The sequence below is a fragment of the Schistocerca piceifrons genome, chromosome 2, assembly GCF_021461385.2.
Source record: "Schistocerca piceifrons isolate TAMUIC-IGC-003096 chromosome 2, iqSchPice1.1, whole genome shotgun sequence".
NCBI lineage: Eukaryota > Metazoa > Arthropoda > Insecta > Orthoptera > Acrididae > Schistocerca > Schistocerca piceifrons.
This window is the reverse complement of record NC_060139.1, coordinates 631,167,024-631,184,766: the sequence shown is the minus strand read 5'-3', so window position 1 is coordinate 631,184,766 and position 17,743 is coordinate 631,167,024. Positions and strand designations below refer to the sequence as shown.

The 17,743-nt window shown below is 38.9% G+C and overlaps 1 protein-coding gene across 4 annotated transcripts in view; it reads left to right on the top strand.

Moving 5' to 3' along the window:
* LOC124777689 overlaps positions 1 to 17,363 on the top strand; it is a 45,073-nt gene extending 27,710 nt beyond the window's left edge. For all 4 annotated transcript variants that reach the window (XM_047253165.1, XM_047253166.1, XM_047253168.1 and 1 more), the window contains exons 2-3: positions 5,808 to 5,941; positions 16,715 to 17,363. In XM_047253165.1, the coding sequence (XP_047109121.1) occupies positions 5,813 to 5,941; positions 16,715 to 17,023 (438 nt within the window). In that variant the 5' untranslated portion in view covers positions 5,808 to 5,812 and the 3' untranslated portion in view covers positions 17,024 to 17,363. The remainder of the gene's footprint in view (positions 1 to 5,807; positions 5,942 to 16,714) is intronic.
* Positions 17,364 to 17,743: the final 380 nt, after the last annotated feature.

Genomic DNA, 17,743 nt, shown 5'->3' with positions numbered 1-17,743 from the left:
GATCTAAGTTTTAGCGCATGTCCTTTGTCCCCACCCTAAAAGCACTAGGGGGTTTTGATGTGTAGCAGAGTGGCTGGCTTTTCCTTTTTATTGTCATGGTCGGCCAGCCACCTTAATCTGCTTTCTTGTTTTACAGTCTTCTGTTTGTAGCATTTCTGTTGTTTTCTTGTCCTCTTTTGTTCCTTTTAGTGTTCGTTGCCTTTCCTTCATTCTTGTGGTTTTTCCTTTCTTTCCTTTTTGTATTATACACTCCTGGAAATGGAAAAAAGAACACATTGACACCGGTGTGTCAGACCCACCATACTTGCTCCGGACACTGCGAGAGGGCTGTACAAGCAATGATCACACGCACAGCACAGCGGACACACCAGGAACCGCGGTGTTGGCTGTCGAATGGCGCTAGCTGCGCAGCATTTGTGCACCGCCGCCGTCAGTGTCAGCCAGTTTGCCGTGGCATACGGAGCTCCATCGCAGTCTTTAACACTGGTAGCATGCCGCGACAGCGTGGACGTGAACCGTATGTGCAGTTGACGGACTTTGAGCGAGGGCGTATAGTGGGCATGCGGGAGGCCGGGTGGACGTACCGCCGAATTGCTCAACACGTGGGGCGTGAGGTCTCCACAGTACATCGATGTTGTCGCCAGTGTTCGGCGGAAGGTGCACGTGCCCGTCGACCTGGGACCGGACCGCAGCGACGCACGGATGCACGCCAAGACCGTAGGATCCTACGCAGTGCCGTAGGGGACCACACCGCCACTTCCCAGCAAATTAGGGACACTGTTGCTCCTGGGGTATCGGCGAGGACCATTCGCAACCGTCTCCATGAAGCTGGGCTACGGTCCCGCACACCGTTAGGCCGTCTTCCGCTCACGCCCCAACTTCGTGCAGCCCGCCTCCAGTGGTGTCGCGACAGGCGTGAATGGAGGGACGAATGGAGACGTGTCGTCTTCAGTGATGAGAGTCGCTTCTGCCTTGGTGCCAATGATGGTCGTATGCGTGTTTGGCGCCGTGCAGGTGAGCGCCACAATCAGGACTGCATATGACTGAGGCACACAGGGCAAACACCCGGCATCATGGTGTGGGGAGCGATCTCCTACACTGGCCGTACACCACTGGTGATCGTCGAGGGAACACTGAATAGTGCACGGTACATCCAAACCGTCATCAAACCCATCGTTCTACCATTCCTAGACCGGCAAGGGAACTTCCTGTTCCAACAGGACAATGCACGTCCGCATGTATCCCGTGCCACCCAACATGCTCTAGAAGGTGTAAGTCAACTACCCTGGCCAGCAAGATCTCCGGATCTGTCCCCCATTGAGCATGTTTGGGACTGGACGAAGCGTCGTCTCACGCGGTCTGCACGTCCAGCACGAACGCTGGTCCAAATGAGGCGCCAGGTGGAAATGGCATGGCAAGCCGTTCCACAGGACGACATCCAGCATCTCTACGATCGTCTCCGTGGGAGAATAGCAGCCTGCATTGCTGCGAAAGGTGGATGTACACTGTACTAGTGCCGACATTGTGCATGCTCTGTTGCCTGTGTCTATGTGCCTGTGGTTCTGTCAGTGTGATCATGTGATGTATCTGACCCCAGGAATGTGTCAATAAAGTTTCCCCTTCCTGGGACAATGAATTCACGGTGTTCTTATTTCAATTTCCAGGAGTGTATGTCTCGTCTGTTTTATTCTCATACTTTTGGCATTGTTTTATTAGAAACACAGGACCAATGACCTCTTAGTTTGGTCCCTTCTCCCCTCTTTTAAACCAACCAATCAAGTATATTTTACAAATTGCTTGATAATTATTTTTCTTCTATTGGAAGAGAATACAGCAACTCCAGGTGCTAATGTCACATATTTGTGAAAAAGTATATAAAATTTAAATGAAAACCAACCATCATTAATAAAATTTTAAACTGCCTTATGCCTCATAATCCACATAACTGGTAATTCTCTCCCGATGAATTTTGTACCTACCACTTACCATAGACAGCATCACATAGTTTTGTCAGTAATGACAGTAGGTAAAATCTCCAATAGATGATCTTTTTATGTGCAGATTTCTCAATAATGTTCCAAGCTCTGTCAGTTCGAGATCTAGAGAATATGTTGAAGTTCCCCATGTTCATAAAAGCCTGCCCAAAGATATCAGCACAAATTGGCCATCTAATAACAAATAAGCCAAACACCACCATAAAGCCACAAACACTGCCATGACAGTGCCACCTCTTCGTTTAGTAATATCATGACAGTGTGGTACATATGGTTGGTCCCCCCCACCTCACACCATTATCTGTAAACTGCACCTATTGATGTTAGTAACATCCACAGTATGACTGTTAAGAGAATCAGCGGTGGTCCGTCAGTTGTTCAGCAGATGTCTAACAGTGTTTTGCAAATTATTTTTGTTTCGTTATATATCTCTGTCTCTATTTTGCGCGCGCGCGCGCGTGTGTGTGTGTGTGTGTGTGTGTGTGTGTGTGTGTGTGTGTGTGTGTGTGTGTGTGTGTGTGTTGAATCTGAAGGAAATTTGCTGAGAAACAGTAACTAACATTCTTTTTGATTACCTATTTGTTGCTTGCAGTTCCATTGTCTAGTAAATGAAAGTCTTTTGTGCTTTTAATTATGGTAGGAAACTCAGATGCTCGCTGTATTGCAAAAAAAGATTAGAGACAGTATTATGGATGGAGAAAGAGTCTCTGGCAGAATATCAAGCTTTAGAAGTCAGCAAAACATATTTCCCAGAAATATTCAAAGTCTGATCACCAATGCGCTCCCATTTCGACGAGGATATGGAAGGCCTTTCAAGAGATGTACAGAAACTGATAAATTGCAGCAATTTATACAACAAAAAACAAAATTCTTCAGTGGGAACCTTTGACTCCAGTACAAGCACTGTTGATTGTCATAATTAGTGGAATTAGCTGAGAGAAACAACAACATTGACCATAAATCATTCTTCCAGAAAAAAATGAAGTGCAAAATTGAACTGACAAGGAACCAATAAAATTAAAACTAAAATTGCTTATAATTTATCTGATGATAAAGGTTGCACACAATGTGATTGTCTTAAATCACTTTGGAATTGTGACTGATTATAGCCTCGTAAGATCCTGAGTAAAAATAGGTACAAAGTTAGAAAGATACAGCCTCGTCCTGCAAGAAGTCAGAATTGCGGAGTAAGAGTAAGAGGTACAGCAAATCAAACTGCTCAATAGGGTTAACATCTTAGAAAAATTTGATATAAATATATATACAAAAGGAACAGTTATTTAACAAAGATTATCTCAGAATAGGGAGCAGTACCAGATTAAATTAAGCAAAAAGAGTGGCATTGTAGAACATGTAGATTATGCAGCCACAGACAAAAGAAACAAGTATTTAACGAGGTACTTAGGCTAACAGCAAGTGATGTTGCAGATATGAATCAGGCATAAGAAAAGAAAATTTCAATGGATTGAGGGCACCATTAAAGAGAAGACATGAGTATCAAGTGAATTGCAATAAAAACATAATCAAACATGCTGAATTAAATGAAATTATATAAATTTGTTTGAGAGGCTGTGAAGAGAAACAGTGAAAATTGGCTACAACAGTTTTTCTTTGCTAAAAGCCATAAACTATTCAGAACAATAAAATTATGAAGAAAACAAAACTAACATTTATTAGGTAGATGAGGTGGCATGTGACAGTAACTAACAACACAGAGAAAATTTTACAGGCATACCATGACTTCTTTTCATGTTTGTATTGTTCAGGGGATGATTCAGAACCACAGGTACCTAATGAGATTCCAGAAGTAATTGCAGATTAGGTGTATAAAGCCAGTGGATGTAGGAAGAGAGGAAAGTCACCTGAGGACATTAGTATTTTGTTAGTAATGATGTGAGATGGAGCAAAAGTTATACATAAGAAACTTGCAAAATTATTTATTCTTTGCAAGAAATGGGAAAAACAACATTATTATCCTATCATTCGCTAAATATCACAAACCATATAGAAAAGGCATTAGTTTGGATATAGTATATGGACCAATTGCAAGCTGTGAACGAATTTACAGAGTAGAGCAATGAGTCTTGTATTCATAAATTTTCAACAAAATGTACTTTCAGCCATTGTGAAACAAGGTACTGATTCAACTACATTAGCATATTGAAGAACATTCACTGTTAATCCAAATCATCATGATCACTGTCCACCACATGACTAAATACTGCCTGGTAGTGTTGAAACTCATGATGCGATACGGAAAGTATATAAGTGGAGAAGAGACAAAGGGGTAATCATTCTAGCGACAGTATGGGGTCACAAATGGGGAAATCCACTGACATAAGTGGTTTTGATAGGAGGGAGATTATTATGGCTGATGCCTATGAATGACCATCTCAGAAAGGACGAAGCTGGTAGACTGTTAATGTGCTGTTGCCGTCAGCACATGTGAAAAGTTGTTGAAGGACTGAGAAATCACAAGTAAGCAACAAGGTGTTGGGCATCTATGTCTCATCAATGAATGCAGAGTTGGAGGCTTATCCACTCTGTAACACAGGCTAGGTGGTAGATCTGATGTTAGAGTACAACCTGGTGCAGGCACAAGTGTTTTGGAAAACACCATTCAATGCACATTGTTGTGCAGAGTTCATCTTTGCCTTTACAAATGTCTGCTTGTGTCTGTGTATGTGTGGATGGATATGTGTGTGTGTGCGAGTGTCTACCTGTTCTTTTTTCCCCCTAAGGTTAGTCTTTCCGCTCCCGGGATTGGAATGACTCCTTACCCTCTCCCTTAAAACCCACATCCTTTCGTCTTTCCCTCTCCTTCCCTCTTTCCTGATGAGGCAACAGTTTGTTACGAAAGCTTGAATTTTGTGTGTATGTTTGTGTTTGTGTGTGTGTCTATCGACATGCCAGCGCTTTCGTTTGATAAGTCACATCATCTTTGTTTTTAGATATATTTTTCCCATGTGGAATGTTTCCCTCTATTAATTCATATCATAAATTACATACACAGTTGCATTGTAGCTACAATGCAACTTTCAACAGACATGCACGTACCGCCTCTCCCCAACACTTCATCCTTTATCAAAATCACTTTACCAAGTTACTGTGTACACAGTTGTAGCTGGAACAGATGAAACAGAAAAATGAGTGCAGAAACACACACACTCGCAATTAAAATTGTGTACCTATTATATTTTCATGAATATACTCTCTCTCTGCCTGACACTTAACTATAATTTGCATATTATCAATGTAGATACTCAGAAAATTTCAGAAGGCATTAGCATAACTATGAACTAATGTGTGCTCAAAAGAGACTCAAGTAAAAATGTTCCTGACTTGGCCCTGAATTTCCTTCCCCATCCTAAAATGTGGATGTCTGTGGCAATGCATTATAAAGTATAACTTAAATATGATCCACGTCTTTAGTTATGGATTCATTTTACTTAATCTGTATGGAAAGCCTTCTAGTTTCGTGTATTGTTTCTGTGATAATCAACAATAGTTGATAAACCTCCAACATGATGAGCTCAAGCCACCAGCACAAAGAAAGTTGTAGATAACATTTTGAATAGGTGTTTGCAGTGTGCTGTGGAAGACTACATAACATAATTTGAATAGTCCTTTTTCAGACTTTTAAGTCATTGTTTTCAGGAACCATTTCACTGTAGAGTATTTCATTCTGTGCTACACAGAAGCCACCTATTTCATCTCTGAATCAAAATAGTAAAATTTCATTGAAAATGTACAATGATATGCAACAGTTACATGGATCTTTAGTGTGATGAGTATTTTGTGATTACTTTGCAGGTTAAATGGAAAACACTGACAGTATAGGTGAACGGTTAACAGATGGAGAAGATAGTGACTCTGAAGTGGATGACTCGAATAACATGATGGAAGACAGCTCTTCAGATGAAATGAACTCAGAACACAGGAAGACAGTAAGTTGTTGGTTATTTGGAATATTCAGCAAATTTAGATCTCACTTTATATTATACTGATTTTTAAAAGTTTTAGTTATTTAGGATAAGGATGCTGCTGGAGAACAGATGTTTTCATGCATTGTTACAACAACAAATGTTTCATGAACAACTTTTGTACAAGGGTGTTTCAATTGCAAACCTTCATTATGTTTTAGGCAGCTCGTTATTACATATAGAAGTAAAGTAATTTTATTATTGTTATGATAATGATGATAATAATAATAATAATAACATAAATAAATAAAGTCACATACCATATATGTTTATTAATCAGATTAAAGAATGGAAAGTTCAGGTTGTAATATCAACAGTTATGAAAGGGATAGATTGCTATTAACCATAAAGGTGACATATTGAGTTGCAGGCAGAAACAGCCAAAAGATTGGTACACACTGAGCTTTCAGCCGAATCCTTGTTCAGAAAAGAAAGGAAAACACACACACACACACCTTTGCACAAGCAGGCACACCTCACATATACAGCTGCTATATCCAGCAACTCTGGCCAGACTGCAACTGTTGTATTGAATGAAAGCAGCAATCCAGAGAGGAGGAGGAGGATAGCAGGGCATGAGTAGAGGGGAAAGAGCCACCGCTGTCTCGTGGAGTGTGCAGGGACTACACGGTGGCAGGAAAAGGCTAACCAGGAACACCGTTGGGGGGCTATGGGGGAGGAACAATGAGTGGAAAGGAGAGGAGACGATAGGGGCAAAGACTGGTGGTTGAGTTGGCAGAGAGCAGCTCATTGTGAGGGTGAGGGGATATGAACTGGGAGTAGTTGATGCCACAGACAGTGTGGAAACCATAGGATGGAGGGTGCATGGAAAGTACTTTATCGTAGGATGATACTGAGGTAATTTCGGGAGCAGAGAACGTGTTGTAAGGGTAACTCCCATCTGCACAGTTCAGAAAAGCTGGTGGTGGAGGAGGGAAGCCAGATGGCCTGGGTTGTGAAGCATTTATAGCAAGCATGTTACATTCAGCTGCATGTTATGCCACAGGGTGGTCCACTTTGCTCTTGGTCACAGTTCGGTGGAGCCATTTGTCCTGGTGGACAGTTGGCTAGTAGTCATCCAATATTAATATAAAAAAAACAGTGACAGTATCTGCATTTTGACAACTGCCATCCCTTCGATCAATGCTTCCCAATTAACGTCCCTCACCCACAGTGTGCCACTCTCTGTTAATGCACCTACCAGCCTTTTCCCCTTTCTGCTCCTCTTGTTTTCTGTCCCATTTCCCCTTCCCCCACAGTCTGGCTGGAGATAGCGATCACGTGTATGTGAGGTGTGTGTGTGTGTGGGGGGGAGGGGGGGGGGTTGGTTTTCCTTTCTGTTCTGAGGAAGGCTTTGACGGAACGCTCTGTGTGTAAGTCTTTTCGTTGTGCCTGTCTGGAACTCAACGTTTCATCCTTACGGTGAGTAGCAATCTGTCTTACTAATCAGATTACACTAGTCAACAAATTTAAACTTTTTTTCTGCATCTGGTTTGTAAATGGGTGGATTTACCTAATTTTGGGATGATGAATACACTGGTAAAATCAGTTTTTCTCTATGACGTCACATTTCCTAAATACACAGCAGAATAAAAAATGGTAATAGCAAAAATTGACACAATTAAGTCAAACAGAAATACACATTCAGAACATTTGAAATCAATACTATGTTGTATGTTTATATGTGCATGATGCCAATAAGAGGTCCAAATTAGTTCAGAAGATATTTTCACCTTTAATCATCTTTTATTTTTGAAAAATGCTACAATGAAGCTCTTCTTTTGTTTGCCATTTCATCACTCTCCCTAACAAGACCCCAGCAGTAGTCACCGACCATCTAAGGGTTCCAGTGGCCTTGGTAACAGTGTTCCATGGTAAGAATGTCTTGGTGAAAGCGTTCACCATGCTCATTACTTACGGCTCCCAAATTTTCTGGAAGAAACCAAGGCGAGAATGTAAAAAGTGAATTTTAATCGACATTCTACGCCCCATGTTCTTCTAGTTGTCCAACAGATCATTCACAATGGTAACATAGTTTTTGTCTTTTCTGTTACCCAAAAAGCCATTCACAATCTCTTTAAAAGAAGACCAAGCAGCTAATTGGATATCTGCGAGTTTGTTATCAGAGGTTGGATCTTTCAGAAATTTTCTTATTTGTGGTCCAACAAATATAACCTCTTTCGGCTTTGCCTTACTTAATTTGGGAAACTTTTCTTTTAAGTGATTTAAGGCATCACCTTCTTTATCCAGAGATCTTACAAAGTTCTCCATAAGGCCCAACTTGATATGAGGGGGAGGCAAAATGATTTTATCAGGCTCAACCAATGGGGTATTGCTCACATTTACGTTTCCAGGAACATATGACTTCTGTATAGACCATTCCTTGACTGTATAGTGGGTCTTGGTGTCACGGCTGTCACAAAGGCACAAAAGGCAGCAGTATTTCATGAATCCAGCCTGTAAACCTGTAAGGAGTGCAACAACTTTTAAATCACAGCAGATCTGCCATTCATGATCCTTATATTTGGTTGCCTCTAGCAGCAAAGCCAAGGTTTCATAAGCTTCTTTCATATCTACTGTGTAAGCCAAAAGAACCGATGGAAATGCATTGCCAGTAGTGCTGCTTTCAAGCTTGTTTTACTGGAGTCAATAAATAGTCATCACTCCCGTGCAGAGTGTATACGACCCAGGACAACCGGGAGATGCAGGAAAAACCCGGAATTTTTTCATCTGGGAGTTTTCTGTTAAACTTTAGTAATTTTGACTGGTAAGAACCCGATGCTCTAACAAAGGATATTACTGTATCCCACTACTGCAGAATAATACTTCAAATAATACTTCAACAATAAAACATAAACGAGAGAAAAAAATGAAAATAAATTAAATTGCAAATGAAATGCGCCGTATACGACGACGACACACAGTGCTCATGCAAGCATCTGCCAACAGCAAAATGTGTGAAAGGCTTTAGGAAGACCATGCAGTGCTTCATAACAACAAATTGCCTACGATGAGTGTGAAGTCACAACTGTTTACATTAGATTCGTTTTAGCAGTTATAAGTGGGCTCATGCGCATGCGCAGTTGAGTCGCGTTTGAGTAGTAGATTCTCCCACTTCCGGCTACAGGAATGTGGCTGTTGGCTGTGCAAGCAGTCGCAGCAAGCAGCTAGATGCGACTGGGAAAAGGGGGTGCCAAATTCATATTCTTGAGGGAAAAAAACTTGTTTCACAAAGTGCCTACCATCCAGCACACGTCGGTCTGTTGATTGTTCATATGATTTTGAAATCCATCCCTGTTGGTTTTTGAACATTTTTGAACACATTTTAAGTTGATTTCTGAATGAATCTTAAGTTGATTTTTGAATGCGTGCATAGTGTACGTGATGTCTGTGTTACGAGAATCCTTGTCGAATCTAGAAATAAACTTTCCGCAGACAAAAGGGAACGGGACTAAATGAGCTAAACCGAGTAAAGCCGAACAGGTGAATGCCGATCACTGTCTGATTATGTGGTTGATTGTGCTTGCAAATGATCAGTATTGTTATAATTACTAGCGAAGTCCATAGATTCAGACTACCAGAATGGAAACAAACAACTATCAGGAATAACAGGTGAGAAAGATTACATATTATCTTCTTGGTGTATCCAAGAACACGAAATTTTAAAAGAAAATTTTAGGCCAGATCGCTACACTAGTAAGGGCCCATAGTTGTACAGTCCCCGGCTGGCAGCCTCTTAAGTTTTATTCTGGAAGTAATGCGGAAAATGTGTTGTATGAAAATGTAATAACGCCTAACTGGAGAATAATCACGGGATAACTAAACCTGTGATTCTGGCAGGGTTAGTGAAGTTAATCAGTGAACAAGTTTTGACAATGGCAGGAATAGCTACAGAATTGATGATGACAAGATTGTTTGTTAGAACGAGGAAGAAGAAGAAATGGGGACATCACACAAATTATGGAGAGTAAGACGATTCCAAATTTATATAAAAATTTCAGAATACTACTTTCCGATCTCATGCTTGAGAAATTGGTGCGTATGAATGAAATGTGAAACTATTTCGTAACGTAAAGCTTTTTGCTTGTAGTAGCCCTTATAGGCATATGATATTGGTACTTTGTGAATTATATTCTGCCTTGTTATAAAAATGACCATTTGTGCCAAAACAGTCTTATTTATTTGGTGTGTGTTACAAAATTGCTGCAATATGAGAAAGACCTATTTTGTTTTATCTAGAAGACAGTGACAAAATAGACGTAATCAGATCAAGAAACCACACCAGTCTTGGGTATTATTTGTATTAACAGCTTTTTCAGTATTAAATAACGACATTTTGATTTTTCATGTAGCAAAACGTTTGATGTTGACGAACTTTGGCGAGGTAATAGATTCTTTCGCAGAAAGGAAAGCATGCCATGTAAAGCTGTAGCAAGATTAGAGAGAAAAAAATGCTAGGAGTTAAGTATTGAAGAAATGTGCACTTTCTTGCTTGTCTCTTGTCTTCATTGGTTTTATGTATCCTTTATTTAATTTTAGGTCACACAAAACAGCAAGTTATAAGCTAATAGGCAATAAAGAGTGCAAATTTTCTGAAGAGTTCTTCTTCTCCCAATTACAAAAAATCCCATCCACTATTAATAGCAAGATATTTTTTTTTTAAGAGGAGCAGGCTGTCCAACCAGCCAACTAGGAGCAGGAGAGGCACCACAGGACTTTTCAATTTCCACTGTCCTGAATGTAGTTTGATGGCATCCACGTTTCAAGTCCACAGAGCAAAATACAGTGACTTGCGATAGAAGAATGCTGTATGAAGAGGCGTGGCACTGCAGTTTGGCACGCTTAAGACCAAATAACATATCTTACATTTCCTCAAACACATATGTTTTATGTTTTAGACTTTTCAGAAAGGTGTGTGCTACAAGATGAATATAGTTTTGAAAATTCGATTTTTTAGTATTGACCCGGTTAGCAAATATTGTAGATCTGGGGCTGATGTGCAGACTAGTCTGAGTTATAGTGGGTAGTCTCCATGTGACCTGTGTTTACATTTAGTGATTTTGCTGTTTCCCCTTCGTTTACTTTCACGTCAAATGAAAACAAAAATAATGTCTGTAGCCGGGAGCTATCAAGTGAATTAAAATACATTCACATAATTACAGAAGGCTAAAATATGTTATTAGTTTCAGATTTTATTTTATTTCCACTTTTCAGACAGTCAAGCATCAATCGCCTTGCAGAACAATGAAGTTATTTTTGTCTGTTTGCTAAAGAAATTTGACTTTTATTAACGTTTTCCACAGAGGCAATAAATGTATTTGAAACAAAATGTTTAATTCCACAGTACTGGCTAGTTTCAACTGTTCGCTGCATTTCAGGTGCACGTTTTCATCTTCTAGCATGTATGGCACTATGCCATAATAAAGAACCAAACATAATATAATACAGTACTGGTGCTCCAAGAAAATCTACATCCCGAAAACCACACTGAAAAGCTTAACATCAGGTCGAGGTCTACTTCATTGGGAATCTGGACATATGAATGTGCATTTTAAGTATGCACTTCAAATGTGCACATTTTAGTATGGTTCACGAAATTCCGATGCTCTTGGAGTATCCTCGGATGTCTTGTTTCTTTTATGACATAATGTATGATCTTTCAGTGTTTTACATGTACGTATATACGGGCTTCCTACGTCATGGTAGCTGCGCAAGCGCAGTGTCTCCTGTTATCTGTACTCTCTGGCAACTGCAGAAACGAACCTGTTTCTAACAAGTCGCGGGAAAATATTGCGAATGGTAGTTTGAAAAGTGTTACTTTCAAAGTATCCTTTTACATAAGTTGAACTATGTGCGAGAATGTACCATGTACAGAGTGTTTGACTCTCATTTAAAAGTCAACTTTTTGATGATGAGTCATTTAGAATAATTTCGAACCCTGAAGATCAGACATTTATGACATTATTAAAAATTTTACTGGCACATTTGTGTGAAATATCTTAAAATGTAACACGCAAAGAAAAGATCAAGATTGTATGCGAAAGCTTAGCTTCTCTTGCAGCTTATTAACTTTAGAGGCCAATATTGTGTGTGAAAGCTTTGCTTTTCTTGTAGCAACACTATGTATATTAATTTAAATTATTAACTTTCCCTGTTTGTGTGTTCGTGCTACTTAACAGTGATGTTGCTTTTGGCTGAGTACATCACGTGTCCTATGCTCTGAATATCCGCTGTCATTGGCTGGCGAGATCACGTGACATGAGCTATGGCTGGCTTACAAAAGTGCATCACAATCTCAATTTCAATTATTCAAAAAGTAACATGGAGTGTTTGGTGGAATTCCAATGTATACTTTCAAAATACAAAAAAATGCAGTGTACTTATTGGTGCACATCAAAGATATTTCCAAAATGTGTCGTTTTCCTTGAGTTTTGTTTTCTAAAGTGCCGGGAAATTCTACGCCCGTGTATAAAACCATCACCATTCAAAGGATTGATAAGTTTTGCAGTTTCGAGGGAAAATATACTGCCACTTAACACGGAAAAAGTGTGTTTTCACCCAGGAGAAAGTGTATTTTTAACCGGGAAAAATCTGGGAATTTTTTTTCCTTGTCCGCATGTACTCCCTGCTGTGGATTATGTTGTACACCTAGCTGCATCATCAGACCATTGACATCTCTACCTATAAACATTGAATTCTGCTTATCGAAATACTGAGCGAAGGAAGCACCTCTTGATCTGAAATTTTTGTTCCTGGAGCTAGAAGGTTCCGTTGTTGCAGTCTCGACCCCAAGAGTTCAGCTTACTGTTTTGAAAGTTCAGATCACGAACCAAATCATTCCATTCCTTTTGATTAAAGAGCTGAGGTGAAGTGTCATGATATTGAGGGCAGTACTCTTCTATATGTTCAATACTTTCTGATTCACTTGACATAGTATCTGGTTCTGAGGCTTTCAAGTTACAGTCAGGAACAGGCAACCCCTCATCGTGGGTGCAGGCAAATGCACTGAAGATATATTTGGATGGTGCAAAATTTCATTTTGATCACCAACAGGACAATCAAAATACAATTTATATGCCTCCTTAACCAAATGAGTGACTGGTTTCTTTAGGCTTTTGGAGTCAATTTCCGACACACTAACAAAAGTTGTCAGTATGGTTTGGACAGCAATGAGATTTACTAGTTGCCATTTGTCATAGTGTTAAGTTTTAAACACAAAAAGTTTGCACTATCTTTCATAGGCAACAACTCACGGAGGATCTCATTCACATCACTGGATTATCACACCAACCATTTACTGGTGATTTGTAGATCTTCTAGCTCTCCTCTGCAAATCAAAAACAAGCAATTAAACATCAAAACAGAAGAACATCAAAAAGCAAAATAACTGAATACGAAAAATAAAAAACCCTTTAAAAACTCAAAAATAGTACGTGCTAGAACATTTTGAAAGGTATATTCAGATTCTACACACCAAAATACATACTAGTTGATGTATCGCATCCCAGATGCAAAATGGCTGTTGACTAGTGTTATTAACTTTGGTCATGGATGAGCATCTTCAGACCTGGCCACTGTTGACTGAAATTAATAACCTGATTTATAAATATTTGTGGCCTGTGACTGGATTTATAATGAAATAAATAAATCTTGGATGATGTGACTTACCAAACGAAAGCGCTGGCACGTCGATAGACACACAAACAAACACAAACATACACACAAAATACTAGCTTTCACAACCAACGGTTGCTACGTCAGGAAAGAGGGAAGGAGAGGGAAAGATGAAAGGATTCAGGTTTTAAGGGAGAGGGTAAGGAGTCATTCCAATCCCGGGAGCGGAAAGACTTATGTTAGGGGGAAAAAGGACGGGTATACACTCGCACAAACACACATATCCATCCACATCTGTGTGTGTGTGTGTGTGTGTGTGTGTGTGTGTGTGGAAACATTCCATGCGCGAAAAATATATTTAAAAACAAAGATGATGTGACTTACCATACGAAAGCGCTGGCAGGTCGATAGAAACACAGACAGACACATACATACACACAAAATTCAAGCTTTCACATCAAATGGTTGCTTCATCAGGAAAGAGGGAAGGAGAGGGAAAGACGAAAGGATGTGGGTTTTAAGGGAGAGGGTAAGGAGTCCTTCCAATCCCGGGAGCGGAAAGACTTACCTTAGGGGGAAAAAAGGACAGGTATACACTCGCGCGCGCACACACACACACATATCCATCCGCACATACACAGACACAAGGAGACATTTGTAAAGGCATATATATATATATATCTGCTTGTGTCTGTATGTGTGGATGGATATGTGCGTGTGTGCGAGTGTATACCTGTCCTTTTTTCCCCCTAAGGTAAGTCTTTCCGCTCCCGGGATTGGAATGACTCCTTACCCTCTCCCTTAAAACCCACTTCCTTTCGTCTTCCCCTCTCCTTCCCTCTTTCCTGATGAGGCAACAGTTTGTTGCGAAAGCTTGAATTTTGTGTGTATGTTTGTGTTTGTTTGTGTGTCTATCGACCTGCCAGCGCTTTTGTTCGGTAAGTCACCTCATCTTTGTTTTTATATATATATATATATATATATATATATATTATATATATATATATATATATATATATAATGGAAGGAAACATTCCACGTGGGAAAAATTATATATAAAAACAAAGATGAGGTGACTTACCGAACAAAAGCGCTGGCAGGTCGATAGACACACAAACAAACACAAACATACACACAAAATTCAAGCTTTCGCAACAAACTGTTGCCTCATCAGGAAAGAGGGAAGGAGAGGGGAAGACGAAAGGAAGTGGGTTTTAAGGGAGAGGGTAAGGAGTCATTCCAATCCCGGGAGCGGAAAGACTTACCTTAGGGGGAAAAAAGGACAGGTATACACTCGCACACACGCACATATCCATCCACACATACAGACACAAGCAGACATATATATATATATATATATGATTATAATAGAGGGAAACATTCCACGTAGGAAAAATATATCTAAAAACAAAGATGATGTGACTTACCAAATGAAAGTGCTGGCAGGTCGACAGACACACAAACATACACACAAAATTCAAGCTTTCGCAACAAACTGTTGCCTCATCAGGAAAGAGGGAAGGAGAGGGAAAGACGAAAGGATGTGGGTTTTAAGGGAGTGGGTAAGGAGTCATTCCAATCCCGGGAGCGGAAAGACCCCTAAGGTAAGTCTTTCCACTCCCGGGATTGGAATGACTCCTTACCCTCTCCCTTAAAACCCACATCTTTTTGTCTTTCCCCCTCCTTCCCTCTTTCCTGATGAAGCAACCGTTGGTTGCGAAAGCTTGAATTTTCTGTGTATGTTTGTGTTTGTTTGTGTGTCTATCAACATGCCAGCGCTTTCGTTTGGTAAGTTACATCATCTTTGTTTTTAGATATATTTTTCTCACATGGAATGTTTGCCTCTATTTTATATATACATATATAATTATCAGAGCCGTTTTCATTTTGATGAATGCTTTTGACAGTGGTCTAATGACATGAAATGGTGAACAGAACATTAAGGGAAGTACTGAGTTATTATGTTCTGCATGGTAGCCAAAGTTCAAAAGAGACTAGCATTCTTATGAAGCAGAAAAATGCTTGAACTCAGACATCTGCATTTTAGGATATGTTGTGTTTTGATAAGATCTGCATTTGTCTGTGCACACAGTACTCTTTGCTCTCTGTTCATGGTTTCAAGTTGTTGAAAGTGCATACAGTGTTTGAAATCTTCGTAGAAACACAGTACCAGCAGTTCGGAATTTTGCAGAAGTTTTTCGTAGCCTTCCAGACATTGTTCTTAAAATTATGCTTTTAACTGATGTTGCACCTACTCTGTGAAGTTGTTACTGCATCATAGAAGCTGTTTTGTTTGCAGCTAAAAAAATCACTTTTGTTTGATAGTGTCTTGTGTTGCTGTGGTATTTTCTTCATACCTGGCCTGGTTGTGGCATCTGTGTTAATGGATGCCTAAATCACCACACTATTAATTATAGAACAAATTTCAATGTTTCTCACTGTTTAAATAAAGTGTTCAAAATAGCTAGATGACACACTTATTTGTTGCAGTCCATAGTGTTGCTGTTCATTGCAGTTGCATGAGGAAATTAGAGGAAATCATGATGACAGTTATCATTTTTTAATTTTATGGCAATCTTTGGTTAGTTTAAATACTGAGGATTGGTGATAGCAATGGATATAGAAACAGTATTTTGTCAGTATTTTAAGTTGCATTCCACTGCACTGTTATAGTCTCAGTTTACAAAGAATAAATGCAGCAAATCTACCTTGCAGTGATTATTTATTATAAGACACAATAGGTCATAGTCAAAAATTCCAAAAAACGCATAGATTTTTGTTGCTATTGTTAGAAAGTAACAGGTGAGGATGTGATAAAGGCCACTGTAAGACTAGAACAGTATTTAAAGTGCTTGTATTGGTGAATTATGTAAATATTGCGATTATCCCTTTGAGTATGTAGTATATTTCATCTCAGAATAATTATCAAATGGGAAGAGAGAAAATTTGTATCTGAATTTCCTAATGAAGTGTGTACCATGTATAACATAAAACTAATCATGTTTTATATATATTTTCCACTGAAAGTTGAATATCGTATTTCTGACATTTTCTAATTTAAATTCTGTATCGGTAACTCAAGAGTGTTGAAACAATCTCTTAGACATAACAACGCTGTTTCAGGTAGTGACAAAGTCTGATTTGTGTGACTCCCCCGTTTCAAAAGCAAGTAATCACCACATTCCAAAGAAGAAATCAGGTGTCAGCTGTTCCAGCAAAGGAATTAGTAAAAAATCTCACTGTAAGCCTTCGACTTCTTCAGCAGCTACAAAAGTGCTTCTGGCTGAAGAACTAACAGAAGAACAAGTGAAGGACAAAAAACTTTTAAAAGAAAAGTATAAAAATTCTAAATTCCAAGAGAAACTTCTACTAATGGAATTAAAAAATATGGAAAGAAAGATCGAAATGTTCAAAAAGTCTCAAAAACTTTGATTCAGGTGTTTCTGGAAGTGTATTTCTGATTTTCTAAGTTATTGCTTTAGTTTCATAAAATAAGAAAACCATTTTTTATTTCTCATTAATCTAATACCATTACTTGTAAATAAAAGCATATTGTTTAAAACATCATTTGAAGTGTATTGAGTTTTTACAAATTCACACTGACGATACTGGCCTTATTTGTGAACTTCAGTTTTTCTTTTTAATCGATGATTACACTCAAAGTGTTTTTATTATTGAAAGTTGGAAATATTGTAATTTTTCCCTTTGAATTTGTATTACATTTCCTCTTAGAATAATTATCGAATGGGGTGAGATAAAATTTGTATCTGAATTTTATTTTATTAGTCCGTCCAAAGACCCTAAATGTTTTGTATAAGAAATTGAAGTTCTCTATATTTTTAAGGGCAACATGACATGTATTTTGCATAAGATACTGTCAAAGTGGGCAAGTTCATTGTATTTTATACATCAGAGTAAAGTTTTTTATGGCAAAAACTTATAATGGGGGTATCATATTTCTGACAGTTCTTTTTTTTTTCTTTTTTTACATGTGAGTTGTGTTAGTCAGCACATAATTTTCAACCAGCACACAGCTGTAGTTAGTTTTCATAGAATTGTACACAGAAGTGGAAAAAGTTATATTTTTTGATAAAGCAGAAACATCTTAAAAGTTTGAAATGTGACCATTAAAAAATATAAATGATGGTTTAA